Source organism: Carcharodon carcharias, chromosome 1, assembly GCF_017639515.1.
Source record: "Carcharodon carcharias isolate sCarCar2 chromosome 1, sCarCar2.pri, whole genome shotgun sequence".
Taxonomy (NCBI): Eukaryota; Metazoa; Chordata; class Chondrichthyes; order Lamniformes; family Lamnidae; genus Carcharodon; species Carcharodon carcharias.
Window position 1 is genome coordinate 188,285,757 of NC_054467.1, and position 16,687 is coordinate 188,302,443.

Sequence of the window (16,687 nt, forward strand, 5' to 3'; positions counted from 1 at the left end):
AGTCAGCAGAAGGTAGGGGAACATCATGCAGAGCTGTTGAAAGCCCTCAAGAGTGCATCTGCCTGCTCTCTGATGAAATGGTGCCCACATGAGTGCGCCTGGAGGTCTCCATTGGAAGGATGGTTGGCTCCATGGAGACCATGGTCCAGCAGAACGCGGAGGTGCACGCAGACCTGCACTCTATCGAGGGAGCCATGGGTGGGTTTCTGCAGCGGCAATGAGTGTGTGAAATGGGGCACCCTCACATCACTTTACTCCTTTTGCCCATTACTTTGAATCTGTTCCCTCCATTTCTTGATGCTCTCTTGAGTGGGAACAATTTCTCACCATTTACCCTGTCCATACCACTCAGGATCTTGAATACCTCTATCAAGTCTCCTCTCAGCCTTCTTTTCTCCAAGTGAAACAGTTCCAACCTCTCCAATCTATCCTCATAGCTGCACTTATTTATGCCTGGAGTCGTTCTTGTGAATCTCCTCTGCACTCTCTCCAATGCCTTCACATCTTTCCTCATGCATGGCGCCCAGAACTGGGTGCAGTACTGCAGATGCGGCCTAACTAGTGCCTTATACAAGTTCAAAATGATCTCCTTATTCTTGTACTCAATGCCTCTATTAATAAAGCCTAAGATACTATATGTTTTATTAACTGCTCTCTCAAAATGCCCTGCCATCTTCAACGACTTATGTACATATACACAAAGGTCCTTCTGTTCCTGCACCTCCTTTATAGTTTCTCATTTTATTTTATACTGTCTCTCCATATTCTTCATGCCAAAAAGAATCACCTCACAGTTCACTGCATTGAACTTCATCTGCCACTTGTCTGCCTAATCCACCAACATGTCTACGTCCTTTTGAAGTTCAAGATTATTCTCATCACAATTGACAACATTTCCAATCTTTGTATCATCTGCAAATCATGCCCTGCACACCACAGTCTAGGTCAGTAATATATATGAGCAACAGCAAGGGTCCCAACACTGACCCCTGGGAGCTCCATGACAAACCTTTCTCCAGTTGGAAAAACAACCATTTATCACTACTCGCTGTTTCTTGTCACTCAGCCAATTCCTTACCCAAGTGCTTACTTTCCCTTTTATTCCATGAGCTCAAATTTTGCTCACAAGTCTGTTGTGCTGCATTGTATCAAATGATTTTGAAAATCCATATAAACCACATCAACAACACTTCCCTTATCAACCTTTTCTGTTAGCTCCTCAAAAAAATCCAGCAAGTTAGTTAAACATGATTTTTCCTTAGTGAATCCATGCTGGCTTTCCTTAATTGTTCTGCACTTGTCTAGGTGACTATTGATATTGGCCCAAAATATAGTTTTCAGAAGTTTCCCTACCACTGAAGTGAGATTGACTGGTCTGTGGTTACTGGCTTTATTGTTGTACTCCTTTTTGGACAAGGGTATAACATTCACAATTCTCTAGTCCTCTGGCACTAACCGTATCTCGAAGCAAGATTGGAAGATTATCATCAGTGCCTCTCCAATTCCCACTCTCTCTTCCCTCAGTACTCTTGAATTCATCTCACCCAGTTCTGGTACCTTATCTATCTTAAGTAAAGATAGCCTTTCTGAAACCTCCTCCTCCCAATTGTAAATTCTTCTAGTGTACCAGTTACCTCTTCTCTCACCTTGGCCTGGGTAGCATCTTCTTCCTTTGTAAAGACAGATGCAAAATATTCAGTTAATACCTCAGCAATTTCTCCTGCCTCCATGTGCAAGTCTCTTTTTTTATCCCTAATCGACCCTATTCTTTCTTTTACCACTCTTTCATTATTTATAGACTTATAGAAGACCTTGGGATTCCCTTCTATATTAGCTGCCAGTCTCTTTTCATGTTCTCTCCTTGTTTTTCTTATTAGTTTTATTGCTTCCCCTTTGGTCCTTCTATATGCAGCCTGATTCTCCATTGTATTTTCTACCTGACATCTGTTGCATACGCACTTCTTCCTTTTCATCTTCACCTCTATCTCTCTGGTCATCCAGGGCGCTCTAGATTTACTTGCCCTACCTTTCCCTTTCAAAGGAATAAACCATGACATTGCCTGCAACACTTCTTCTTTGAAGGTGGCCCATTGTTGAACCACCGTCTTTTCTGCCAACATTTGATTCCAACTCACTCGACTCAGATGCATTCTTATCCCATCGAAGTTGGCTTTTACCCAGTTAATTATCCCTGCTCTGGGTTGTTCCTGTCCTTTTCCATGGCTAATCTGAGCTTTATGATACAATGGTCACTGTTCCCTAAATGTTCTCCTGCTGATATTTGATCCACTTGGGCCAATTCATTCACCAGAAACAGGTGCAACAGTGCCTGCCCTCTCGTTGGGCCAGAAATTGAAGTATGTTTGCAAAAAAGAAAGACAAAACAGATGGATAATTTGTTAGAAATGTGACTAAATTAAAGAAGTCACGAAAATAAAGGTGGTGGCAGGGGGGCAGGGCAAGAAGTAGGGAATTGCAGTCTGACGTTGTATAAGATTTAGATTCCTTTTACATATGGTATCACATGTCACATATATGTTTATTTACATGAGATGGTGCTGCATGTTTTGTCAGAACCCTGGGCAGAATTTCACATTACATCAGGATAACCCACCTCAACCTCCCCTCCTCCCTGTAGTGTCAGAAGCGAGTCCATCCCCTGCTCTGACGGATTTCCCTCCAACCATTTAATGCTCGGCTGCTTTTGCTACTAATGCCATGCATGCACAATTATACTGTTTTACTCCGTGGTGTCACTGGGATACCATGCTGAACTTAATCACACTTGTCAGATTAACTCAATACATTTAACCGGGTGCTTCATCAAGTAATTAGTTGAAAATAAGCTTTATGTAGACTGCATTTTGCTCCATATTACAGCTTTTAAAAATGTAAATAGACAATTAACCATCAAAAGGCGATAGCGTCTTTAAAGTTTGCCCACGGTGGCCGGGATCTTAATTTGATCATTAGTGATTTGTCCTTCAGGTTTGACCACAGACTGAACTCCTTTTTTCAAAAAAAGGCACACATTCAGTGTTGCCGCTCCCACTTAACATGAACCTTTTCAAAACAATCTGTATTTAAATGCTTAGCACCTCACTTTCAGCTGCAGCCAAGGGCTGTGGCGGGGATGTTGGCAAAACATTACCAAAGCAATCCTTCCATTGGTGTGTCTGAGTTACGGGGCATCCAGCAGCTGGCTGGATAAACATCAAGATTGGGAACAATGTACAAGACTAGCAGGAATGCCAGCCTCTTTGAATTGTCTGTAAAAGATTTAAGACATTTCTAAAGAGGTCACAAGCGAGCAGAAAATAATCCAGATCTCTTCCCATCTCAAACTAAAGGCGGCAACACCAATTACACGTGGCAAAAAAGAAGTTTTTATTCAGGGCCACAGGTCAAAATCAGCTCTTCAATTAAGGTCACAGGGCATGTTTAAATAAATCAAAGCTATACACTGGGGTACAGCGTCAGTAGCTTTCTGCACATGTGTGAACCAGTGCGCATACACAGGCGTATCGGCAACCATAATTGCAGCCATCTTGTGTCGGCAGGAAACACAGTGTTAATGATCACCGGGGCAATCAAATGGTCAGCAGCTGTCTGCTCCCAGCAGCACCAATGGGTGGCCACTTCTGGAACTGCAGCCAGTCCCCAACAGTCATTGTCGCTGGAGCTGGCTTGGGAGGTAAGTGGGGGACAAACTGATTTTGACAGGGCCAGGACAGCAGGCCCTGGCAGGGGGACAAAGGTCAGATAGGGATGGGAAACCCTGGATGGAGCAGGCCGTCGGGGGGTCCTCTGATGGGCCCGGGGGTATCTCCAACCTTTGCTCCTCATGAGCCCAAGTGGCAAAAGCTGCCAGGCTTCTCACTTGGTGCTGGCCTTCACCAACACAGGAAAAATTGCAGCACGGATGGGAAGAGGTGCTTAAATGGCCTTGGTATTACAGGAAATTTTACATCCCCCACCTACCTGCTAAACCGCCCTCAAGGAAGCGTAAAATTCTGCTCCCTGTGTAAATGGCCGATTAAACTTGGCTGTACATCATAACTACTGATGCACTTTTTGCAGCTAAAGGAGGGAGAAATCTGCCAAATTGTATTCAACGCACACTATGACATTTCACACTGCTAGCAATGTTATTCTTAACCTGACTAAGCAGCTGAGATAGCAGCACAGGTGACTTTCTTGTGTTTTTTTTTTCTTTCTGCTCCTGAAGAAAGAACATTTCTTCTGATGGTCACCAATTACACTATGTACAGACTATTTTTGTGACTAGAATGATTATCTTCGTTAATTTTATCTCATCTGTACACACAGACAAGATAAAATCTGCGACATCTGCCGCAGATGCATCTGTCCATGACAGTATCAATAGGAGTGACCACCGTACATTCCCTGTGGAGACGGAGTCCTGCCCTCACAATGAGCATACTCTCCATCAAGTTGTGTGGCACTACCACTGTGCTAAATGGGATAGATTTCGAACAGGTCTAGCAACTCAAGACTGGGCATCCATGAGGCACTGTGGGCCATCAGCAGCAGCAGAATTGTACTCAACCACAATCTGTAACCTCGTGGCATATCCCACATTCTACCATTACCATCAAGCCAGGGGATCAACACTGGTTCAATGAAGAATGCAGGACAGAATGCCAGGAGCACCACTAGGTGAAGCTATAACACAGGACTACTTGTGTGCCAAACAGCATAAGCAGCAAGTGATAGACAGAGCTTAGCAATCCCACAACCAACGGATCAGGTCTAAACTCTGCAGTCCTGCCACATCCAGTCGTGAATAGTGGTGGACAATTAAACAACCCAACTGGAGGAGATCAAATGTCCCCATCCTCAATGATGGAGGAGCCCAGCACATCAGTGCAAAAGATAAGGCTTAAGCATTTGCTGCAATCTTCAGCCAGAAGTGCCAAGTGGATGATCCATCTTGGCCTCCTCTTGAGGTTCCCAGCATCACAGATGCCGGACTCAGCCAATTCGATTCACTGCACGTGATATCAAGAAACAGTTGAAGGCACTGGATATTGCAAAGGTATGGGCCCTGACAATATTCTGGCAACAGTGCTGAAGACTTGTGCTCAAGAACTTGCTGGCCCCTAGCCAAGCTGTTCCAGTGCAGCTATAACACAGGCATCTACCTGGCTACTTGGAAAATTGCCCAGGCATGTCCTGTATACAAATCCAACCCGGCTAATTACTGCTGCATCAGTATACTCTCAATCATCAGTAAAGGAAGGGAAGGGGTCATCAACAGTGCTATCAAGCGGCAATTGCTTAGCAATAATCTGCTCACTAACACCCAGTTTGGGTTCCACCAGGGTCACTCAGCTCCTGATCTCATTATAGCCTTAGTTCAAACATGGACACAAGAGCTGAACTCCCAAGGTGAAGTGAGAGTGACTGCCCTTGACATCAAGGCAGCATTTGACTGAGTGTGGCGCCAAGGAGCCCTAGCAAGCCTGGAGTCAATGGGAATCAGGGGGAAAACTCTCCACTGGTTGGAGTCATACCTAACACAAAGGAAGATGGTTGTGGTTGTTGGAGGTCAGTGATCTCAGCTCCAGGACATCACTGCAGGAGTTCCTCAGGGGAGTGTCCTCAGCCCAACCATCTTCTGTTGCTTCAACAATGACCTTCCTTCCATCATAAGGTCAGAAGTGGGGATGTTCTTTGATGATTGCACAATGTTCAGCATCATTTGCAACTCCTCAGATACTGTGTCCAAATGCAGCGAGCCCTGGACAATGTCCAGGCTTGGGCTGACAAATGGCAAGTAACTTTCATGCCACACAAGTGTCAGGCAATGACCATCTCCAACAAGAGAGAATCCAACCATCGTCCCTTGATGTTCAATGGCATTACCAACACCAAATCCCCCACTATCAACATCCTGAGGGTTACCATTGACCAGAAACTGAACTGGACTAGTCATTTAAATACTGTGACTACAAGAGTAGGTCAGAGGCTAGGAATCCTGCGTCGAGTCCTTCACCTCCTAATTCCCCAAAGCTTATCCACCATCTACAAGGCACAAGTCAGGAGTGTGGTGGAATAGTCCCTACTTGCCTGGATGAGTTCAGCTCCCACAACACTCAAGAGGCTTGACACTGTCCAGGACAAAGCAGCATGCTTGATTGGCACCACATCCACAACCATTCACTCGCTCCACCATGGACGCAGTGTGTACCATCTACAAGATGCATTGCAGGAATTCACCAAGGCTCCTTAGACAGCACCTTCCAAACCCACTACCACTACCATCTAGACAGTCAAGGGCGCAGATAGATGGGAACTCCACCGCCTCGAAGTTTCCCCACAAGTCACTCACCATTCTGACTTGGAAATATATCACTGTTCCTCCACTGTCGCTGGGTCAAAATCCTGGAACTCCCTTCCTAACAGCACTGTGGGTGTACCTACACTGCATGGACTGCAGCGGTTCAAGAAGGCAGCTCACCACCACCTACTCAAGGGCAACTACGAATGGGCAATAAATACTGGCACAGCCAGTGAAGCCCACATCCCGTGAATGAATAGAAAGAAAGCATTTGAAACAAATTGGATGAATTAATAATGGAGATAGAAATTAACAGGTTTGATGTAATAGGCCAGGTTTGTCCAACCTATTTGCGTGGGGGTTTACATTTCTATGTTTCTCACATTTGGTGAGGTGGGGGTGGAGGAGGGGTGAGCAAAGTTTGCGAGGAGAAGGTTTGGCATAACATTAAACATGAAAGCATCAATTTAAAAAAAAAAGCAAAATCATAACAATAAATTGATCATTAAAAAATAGTAATAAATAAAGACCATTGTGTGTAAACCACTCATCCTCACGCTCACCCTCTTACCCACCCTCACCCACTCATCACCCTCACCCTCATTCATTCACCCACCCACATTCAGTCTGCTGAGGCTGCTATGCCATTCAAACAGATTATGGCTGATCATCGACCTCTTATGCTGTTTTTCCATAGCTTCCACAGCCCTCTGGGTTAGAGAATTCCAAAAATTCATCACCCTCTGAGTTGAAGGAATTCCTCCTCATCTCAGTCTTAAATCGCTTGTCCCTTATTCTGAGACTGTGTCCTCTGGTTCTAGACTCAGCAGCCAGGGGAACATTCTATCCATTTGTCATGCCCTGTAAGAGTTTTGTAAGTTTCAGTAAGATCACCTCTCATTCTTCGAAACTTTGGAGAATACAGGCTGGGTTTCCTCAATCTCTCCTCATAAAACAATCCTTTCATCCCAGGGATTAGCCTGGTGAACCTCCGTTGCACTCTCTCCATGGCAAGTACATCCTTTCTTAGATAGGGAGACCAAAACTGCACACAATATTCCAGATGTGGTCTCACCAAGGCTCTACACAATTTCAGCAAGACACCTTTACTCCTGTATTCAAATCCCCTCGCAATGAAGGCCAACATACCATTTGCCTTCTTAATTGCTTGCTGCACCTGCATGCTAGCTTTTAGTGACTCATGAACAAGGACACCCAGGTTCCTTTGGACATCAACACTTCCCAAATTCTCACCATTTAAGAAATACTCTGCCTTTCTGTTTCTAGCAAAGTGGATAACTTCACACTTATTCACCTTATATTCTATCTGCCATGCTGCCATTTGCTTAACCTGTCCAAATCCCCCTGAAGCTTCCTGCATACTCCTCACAACTTACATTCCCACCTAGTTTTGTGTCATCAGCAAATTTGGAAATATTACATTTGGTCCCCACATCGAAATCATTTATGTGGATTGTGAACAGCTGTGGCCCCAGGGTTGATCCTTGCGCTACCCAACTAGTCACAGCCTGCCATCATGAGAATGACCCATTTATTTCTACTCTCTGTTTTCTGTCTGTTAACCAGTGCTCAATCCATAGCAGTATATCCTATGTGCTCTAATATTGTTTACTAACCTCCTATGTGGGACCTTATTGAAAGCCTTTCTGTTATGACATCAAAAACATTTCCATCAAATTACTTAAATACAAGTTGCCCTTAACAAATCCATGCTGGCTTTCCTTAATTATTTGTCCAAGTGACTGCTAATTGGTGGAACTTTGGAATTCTCTACCTCAGAGAGTTGTGGATAATCAGTCATTGAATATATTCAAGGTAAAGGTCAGTACATTTTTGCGTACTAAGACAATTATTGGACATAAGGATTGTGATGAAAATGCAGTTGAAGTAGAAGATCAACCATGATCTTCCTGAATGGCAGATCAAGCTCATCGGGCCAAATGGCCTACACCAGCTCCTATTTCTTATGTTTTTATGAGAGTTACTTTGACACAACATGAACTTGAGTTGGTAGCTGAACAGGAGTTCACAACTGGTATCTCAGACCAATCAGGATGCTAATCGTGTTAGACATAATCACAGCTAAATTAATACTGATATGCAAATAAGTGAGTCCCTTATGTGAATGTTTAGCCCATTCTTCACGTGATTTTAGTTTGTTTTTCAACTATTCTCTCAACATTCAATATCAAACAGCTGTTTGAGCACATGCAAAATATTTTTTACCAGTTGGAATCACATCCTTACTTTGCTCATGAAATCAAATGGGAGAGTGAATTCTAAACCAAATTAATTTCTAGAAAACCTAGTGGAACCTTAAGATATACTTTGCAAAGAAAAAAGTGTAGATTTTTCCAATTGATCTCACCTGATTAACAAGCAGCTTTTTGTGAGGTCATCATATGAACAATGGTGGATAAGTAATGAACTTTTTGTTTACCCAGCATTTCCCATATAATTGCAATATCTTGCATGTCACAATATATAGACTCCTCACCCCACCCAAAACTGTGTGATCTTCTGGGAGCAGCTAAAAACCGGATAAAAACTCAGAACAATTTGGTGGATAAACATCTGGGAAATGCTGCAAAACTTGCAGTGAAACAGAAAGTAGTTGAGACACTGGATGGGCTAAAATTTAATCACATAAGAACATAAGAAGTGGAAGCAGGAGTAGGCTATTTGATGTGTTCAACTGTTCCACCAATTAATAAAATCATGTTGATTTGATTGTGGTCTCAACTTCACTTTCCTGCCTGCATCCCCATAACCCTTGAATCCCATGTGGATCAAAAATCTATCTAATTCAGCCTTGAATATATTCAATGTCCCAGCCTCCAATGCTGTGTCTGGTACAGAATTCCAAAGACTAATGACTGAGAGAAGAAATTCGTCCTCATCTCAGTCTTAAATGGGAGATCCCTTATTCTGAAATGCGCCCTCTAATTTGAAATTCCCCCACAAGGGAAACATCCTCTCAGCATCTACCTTGTCAAATCCCCACAAACTCATGCACTACATAATGAGGAGGTACTGGGAAGTCTGGTTGTACTTAATGGACAAGATCTTCTGATCAGTGGCGATGCCATGTGCATTGCTGCTGATTGCAGGGATTTTTCTTATATTCATTCATGGGATGTGGGCATCACTAGATAGGCCAGTATTTATTGCCCATCCGTAATTGCCCTTGAGAAGGTGGTGGTGAGCTGTCTTCTTGAACTGCTGCAGCTCATGTGGTGTAGGTACACCCACAGTGCTGTCAGGGAGGGAGTTCCAGGATTTTGACCCAGTGACAGTGAAGGAACAGCGATATATTTTCAAGTCAGGTTGGTGAGTGGCTTGGAGGGGGGCTTCCAGGTAGCGGTGTCCCCATATATCGGTTGCCCTTATCCTTTTAGATGGTAGCGGTTGTGGGTTTGGAAGGTGCTGCCAAAGGAGCCTTGGTGAGTTTCTGCATCTTGTAGAAAGTACACACTGCTGCCACTGTACACCGATGGTGGAGGGAGTGAATGTTTGTGAAAAGGGCGCCAATCAAGCGGGCTGTTTTATCCTGGATTGTGTCAAGCTTCTGTTTATTAACATGTCAGTCGGGTTCACAGGGTAGCGAATGTGAGTGTACTGGAAGCTACACATATTAATACACACGGCCCTGCTCTTTGTAGACAGAAAGAACATGCACACACATTGTGCCCATTTCAGCTAAACAAAATAAGTGACAGCCATTCGCTGGTTCATTCACCGGGGCAATGTCTTGGCCAATCAGAGTCAAACTGCCTGGTTTAAATTTCAAACAATTCTTGGCAGTTAACTGTCAGTCACCAACACTGGTGCATTCTCCATGGCAACATCTCTATCAATCAGAGTCTACTTGCCAACCAATCAGCACTCTCCTCTCATAGAGCATAGAGACATTGGTATTCTCTTGCGAATTTTCCTGATGAGTGCAGGACAAAAAGCTTTGACAAAAAATGTCTCTTTTTTCAGAAATACTCAAAATCCAGCCCCTTCATTATCTTATAAATCTCAATCAGACCAATCCTAAACATATGTTTCTCTAAAATGTACAGTCTTAACTCTTTTAGCCTGTCTTGATAACTAACAGACTTTCTATTGTGAATCAAGCTCGCGGTCCTTCTCTGCACCCTTTTCAAAGCTTCAGTATCATCAACCTTGAGTGGAGACCAAAACTGTTCATAGTATCTCATGTGAAAGCTGACCAAGATCTTGAACAAGGACAAAATAGTACGTTTTATGTTACACTCAATTGCCCTATGAATGCATCCCAACATCCTTTTCATTCAAGCTATTGCTTCACAGCACGGCACTTTTAAATTTAGGGATGCACACACTAGAATACCCAAATCTCTCTTCCTCCACCATCTATAATGCGTTTCTCTGAAGGGTGTATGAATGTTGAGTATTCACCCTGCCCACAGGCATAACAATGCACTTATTCAAGTCATACATTATTTGTGAGTCATGAGCCCAATCTTCCAAGACATCTGATACTTTCGTTGTTCAACTGGACCATACACCACCAACGCCAACCTGATCCCTGGCCTCTGCCAATTCTCAAAGCAGACACATGACTGTGGCCTAATGACTTTCATGATTTATAATTCCTATATGAGGAGCACTGATTTTCAACTTAATACATCTTAGTTCAATGACAAGTGTTTAAGCTCCGTTTCTCCCATTTGTACAGCATTCTAACGGATATTTCTTGACACTGCATCACCTTGTCATCCTGTTCACATTGTTTCAAATATTTTTGTGTGGCATCAAACTACTGAGAGGTGGTACTAAAGTTCCCATGCCAACTTCAACAATTTAGCATTTTTATAGCATGATTGAAATTGTTGGAGTTGACATGTGAAAATGATCTCATTTCTCAAATTAGTTAAAACTCTTCTTTTACTCACCCAGATTATACCAAACATCCATTTCACCACTTAGTGTCCGAACCTCAATAATAGTTTGTCCCAAGAAATCATCAGATTCTCGTTTTAGCCTCTGTTTAACACGTGATTTAATGTCATCATCCTCATCCCACACTCTTACTTTGATTCGATCAGAGGAATTGTGGCATTCACTTTGGAAAAAAAGATATACATTTGTAATTGATTTGTAGTAGTACCAAAGTATTTTTTAAAAATTATTTGAACATTTGAACATATGAAATCAGAGCCGTAGTAGGCCATTTGGCCCTTCAAGCCTGCTCCATTATTCAATAAGATCATGTATGATCTGTTTGTTTCGAATTCCACATTCCCATCTATCCCCCTTTGATTCCTTGCCTATCTACTTCTGCCTTAAAAATATTAGGTGAACCCAACTCTACCGCCTTTGGAGGCAGAGTTCCAAAGTCACACAATCCTCAGAGAAAAAAAATTCTCCTCATCCCTGTCCTAAAAGGGTAACCCCTAATTTTAAAACAGTGCCCCTTAGTTCTGGACTCACCCCAAGGGATGTGCGTGTTGCTGGAAGGCCAGCATTTGTTGCTCATCCCTAATAGCCCATAAGTAGCTTGCTGGACCATTTCAGAGGGCAGTTAAGAGCCAACCAAATTGCTGTGGGTCTAGAGTCACGTGTAGACCCAACTGGGTCAGGGCAGCAGATTTTCTTCCCTGAAGGGCACGAGTGAATCAGATGGGTTTTTACAACAACTGATGATAGTTTCACAGTCACCATTACTGAGAGCTTTCTATTCCAGATTTGTTTATTTTTATTAATTGAATTCAAATTCCACCAATTGCCATGTTGGGATTTGAACCCTTGTCCCCAGAGCATTAGCCTGGGCCTCTGGATTACTAGTCCAGTGATACTACCACTGTACCGCTGTCTCCCCAGTGCAAAAATAATCTTTCTGACTCCTTAATGAATTTATTCAAAGAAAACATAAGACAAACACCCATCAGAGGTCCCAGGTTCAATAACTGGTCAGAGCTGATGACAGCTATAGGGTGCCTATATTGTTGGCCAAAACTTCTTGAATAAAGGAGGAGAAATCTAACGTAATCATTAACTATTACCCCTACTGGAAATGCATGTGAATGTCAGGAAAGGACAGAATTGGGCCTTTGTTTTAATGTCTTCTGTGGTCATTTGGTATAGAAAGTGTCTTCAAGAGAACAACAGGTGAAGGTGAAAAGCTGATGAGGAAAAAGTGATCAAAACTTACAATATCCTCAATGTTCAACTGGGAATTGTCATAACATTTGAGATGTAGAAAAGCTTGAATTGTGAGGCATTAAAACAAGTTTATGCAGAAATTAACTAGCTCCATTAAAATTGACTTGACCAAAGATTATTGGATATACACTTGAAAAGGAAAAAATGCTGGGCTATGGGAAAAGAGTTGGAGAGTGGAATTAAATGGATAACTCTTTCAAAGAGTCAACACAGGCATGATGGGATGAATGGATGCCTTCTGTACTCTATCATTCTATGATTCTAATTAGTGCCATATTATGGATACATTGAGTGACTTGGAGGTGCAACTAGGTGGCACAATCACACAAGTAACCCAGGATTTACAACAGTGTTGAGGTTTTAGCATTACAACAACTGATATTGCCAACACACCAATTTTTATTTTATAATATAAAATAAAAGTTTTATTCTTTCACGAGATTTGGGCGTTGCTGGCTGGGCCAGGATTTATTGCCCTACCCTAGTTGCCTTTGAGAAGGTGGTGGTGAGCTGCCTTCTTGAACCAGTGAAGTCCATGTGGTGTAGGTACACCCACAATGCCGTTAGGAAGGGAGCTCCAGGATTTTGATCCAGTGACAGTGAAGTAACGGCCTTATATTTCCATGTCAGTATGGTGAGTGACTCGGAGGGGAACTTCCAGGTGGTTATGTTCCCATCTATTGGCTGCCCTTGTCTTTCTACATGGTAGTGATCATTGGTTTGGAAGGTGCTGCCAAAGGAGCCTTGGTGAATTCCTGCAGTGCATCTTGTAGATGGTACACACTGTTGCCACTGTGCATCGGTCGTGCAGGGAGTGAATGTTTGGGGATGTGATGCCAATAAAGTGGGCTGCTGTCCTGGACAGTGTCAAATCACTTGAGTGTTGTGGGAGCTGCAATCATCCTGGCAAGTGGGGAGTATTCCATCACACTCCTGACTTGTGCCTGTAGACATGTTTTGGGGAGTCAGGTGAGTTACTCATCGCACAATTCCTAACCTCTGACCCGCTCATGTAGCCACAGTTTTTATATGGCTGGTCCAGTTCAGTTTCTGGTCAATGGAAATCCCCAGGGTGTTGATAGTGGGGATTCAGTGATGGTAATGCCATTGAGCGTCAAGGGACAATGGTTGGATTCTCTCATGTTGGAGGTGGTCTTTGCTTGACACTTGTGTGGCGTGAATGTTACTTGCCACTTGTCAGCCCAAGCCTGGATATTGTTCAGATCTTGCTGCATTTGGAACAGCTTGATGTGGTGTAGGTACACCCACAATGCTGTTAGGATGCAGCAAGTTCTGGAGCACTAGTCTTTAGTATTATTGCTGGAATATTATCAGGGCCCATAGCCTTTGCAGTATCCAGTGCCATCGGCTCCTTCTTGATATCACGTGGAGTGAATCGAATTGGCTGAAGACTGGCATCTGTGATGCTGGGGACCTCCGGAGGAGGCCAAGATGGATCATCCACTTGGCACTTCTGGCTGAAGATTGTAGCAAATACAGCCTTATCTTTTGCACTGATGTGCTGGGCTCCTCCATCATTAAGGATGGGAAAATTTGTGGAGCCTCGTCCTCCAGTAAGTTGTTTAAATGTCCACCACAATTCACGACTGAATGTGGCAGTACTGCAGAGCTCTGATCCATTGATTGGGAGATTGCTTAGCTCTGTCCACCACCTGCTGCTTATGCTGTTGGCACGCAAGTAGTCCTGTGTTGTAGCTTCAGCAGGTTGACACCTCATTTTCGGGCATGCCTGGTGCTGCTCCTGGCATTCTGTCCTGCACTATTCATTGAACCAGGGTTGATCCCCTGGCTTGGTGGTAATGGTAGACTGGAGGATATGCCAGGCCATGGGGTTACAGATTGTGGTTGAGTACAGTTCTGCTGCTGCTGATGGCCCACAGCACCTCATGGATGCCCAGTCTTGAATTGCTAGATCTGTTCGAAATCTATCCCATTTAGCACAGTGGTAGTGCCACACAACACAATGGAGGGTATCCTCAATGTGAGGATACACTCCACAACTGTGCAGTGGTCACTCCTACCAATATGGTCATGGACTGATGCATTTGCGGCAGACAGGTTGGTGAGGATGAGGTCAAGTATGTTTTTCCCTCTTGTCGGTTCCCTCACCACCTGCCGCAGACCCAGTCTAGCAGCTATGTCATTTAGGACTCAGCCAGCTTGGTCAGTAATTGTGCTACCGAGCCACTCTTGGTGATGGACATTGAAGATCCTACCCAGAGTACATTCTGTGCCCTTAGTGCTTCTCGCAAGTAGTGTTCAACATGGAGGAGCACTGATTCATCAGCTGAGGGAGGACAGTACATGGTAATCAGCAGGAGGTTTCCTTGTCCATGTATGACCTAATGCCATGAGACTCCATGGGGTCCAGAGTTGATGTTGAGGACTCCCAAGGCAACTCCCTCCCGACTGTATACCACTATGCCGCCACCTCTGCTGGGTCTGTCCTGCCGGTGGGGCAGGACATACCCAGGAATGGTGATGGTGGTGTCTGGGACATTATCTGCAAGAGAAGATTCCATGAGAATCACTATGTTAGGCTGCTGCTTGACTAGTTTGTGAGAAAACTCTCTCAATTTTGGCACTAGGGCCCAGATGTTAGTAAGGAGGGCTTTGCGGGGTTGACAGGGCTGAGATTGCCATTGTCGTTTCCAGTGCCTAGGTCGATGCCAGGTGGTCCGTCCGATTTCATTCCTTCTTTGTGACTTTGTAATGGTTTGATACAACTGAGTGGCTTGCTAGGCCATTTCAGAGGGCGTTTAAGAGTCAACCACATTGCTGTGGGTTTGGAGTAACATGTCGGCCAGACCAGGTAAGGACAGCAGATTTCCTTCTCTAAAGGGCATTAGTGAACCAGATTTCTACTGAATTCAAATTCCCATGGCAGGATTTGAACCCAGGTCCCCAGAGCATTACCCTGGGTCTCTGGATCACTAGTCACTATACCATCACCATGTTTGTGCAGTTCTAGGCATCTTGGTAGAGACAACTTGTGACAACTTGACGTGAAAAACAAATGGAAGAAAGAGAAAAATTAAATAAAAGTACCTATAAAAATTAAACTGTATAGGATATAAGGCAACCAGTTTAGTCAGTGAAAGCCAAGATGATTTCTATCCCCAGCCCAAAGTGCTCTATTGCCTCTTCCAAAGGCATTCAATATTTCTAGAACAGTTCACTCTTTGCCTTCTTTAATGCAGGTTTCACTTAAAGTCCAGAATGGAAGGCATGTCAATTGGGATTTTTAATTTAAATGGGATGAAAACTCAGTAGATCTGGCTTTTGCTTGTTGGAATAAACTCCCCAACATAATGGTGTTGGAATTATACTGCTCCCCCAGGCTTGTATTCGACCCATGTCATCCAAATGATTTATAACTTTGATCTTAAATCAGAGTGGAAGCTATTAATGAGTCTAAAGATAAACGTGCACCATTTCTATGTGGCATTTTTCCCAAAAGGAAAGAACAGCATTAAAATTAGAGTGCATGATATAACAGTGACTATCAACATGCTGCCAAACAATGTGGCAATTATTCTTAAATTAAAATAGGCTGAATGAATCATGCAAATTAAATGCATTGTACCAGGCTATTTTTAAGTGCAAGATTATCAAAACGCGAATATTCTTCTTTGTGTCAGGCTGCAAGCATCAAACTAAATGAGAGCTGACAGATAATATAGTTGTGCCGAAATAGAGAACAGAAAGTGAAAACCTAACCTGGATGATACAATTTGCAGAGTCAGAATTCAAAATCAGAAAATGTATATGTTATCACTGTGGTTCAGTAATGTGTTAATTTGCCTGCTTCCAAAGCTTCAGGGGCTTGGTATTGCATGTACAACATAACCTTTATTTTAAATTGTAAGTTTACTTTCAAACTTCTTCAATTTTATTTCCTTGCTTTTTAATTCTTCCGTTAAGAAAACTAAACTAGATTGAGGTGAGGATGATGCCATGACCAAGATTAAGCAGCTGACTGAACTACAGGATGTGAGTGGGTTCTTGGATAAATCAGGATCAGGAAAAAAACTAAATTGGATCAGGAAGGATGTAAAAGCTCTGAAGAATGAATAAAACTCTTTAGATTTATTGCTGAGCACTATAAATCATATCCCAATAAAGTCAAGAAATTTTCTTTATGCTTCA

The 16,687-nt window shown here is 43.2% G+C and overlaps 1 protein-coding gene across 5 annotated transcripts in view; it reads right to left on the reverse strand.

The window, feature by feature from the left end:
• The window catches only part of LOC121277368 (protein unc-13 homolog B-like), a 710,648-nt gene that overhangs the window by 146,778 nt on the left and 547,183 nt on the right, over nt 1-16,687 (reverse strand). For all 5 annotated transcript variants that reach the window (XM_041186756.1, XM_041186790.1, XM_041186765.1 and 2 more), the window contains one exon: nt 11,248-11,417. In XM_041186756.1, coding sequence (XP_041042690.1) covers nt 11,248-11,417 — 170 coding nt within the window. The remainder of the gene's footprint in view (nt 1-11,247; nt 11,418-16,687) is intronic.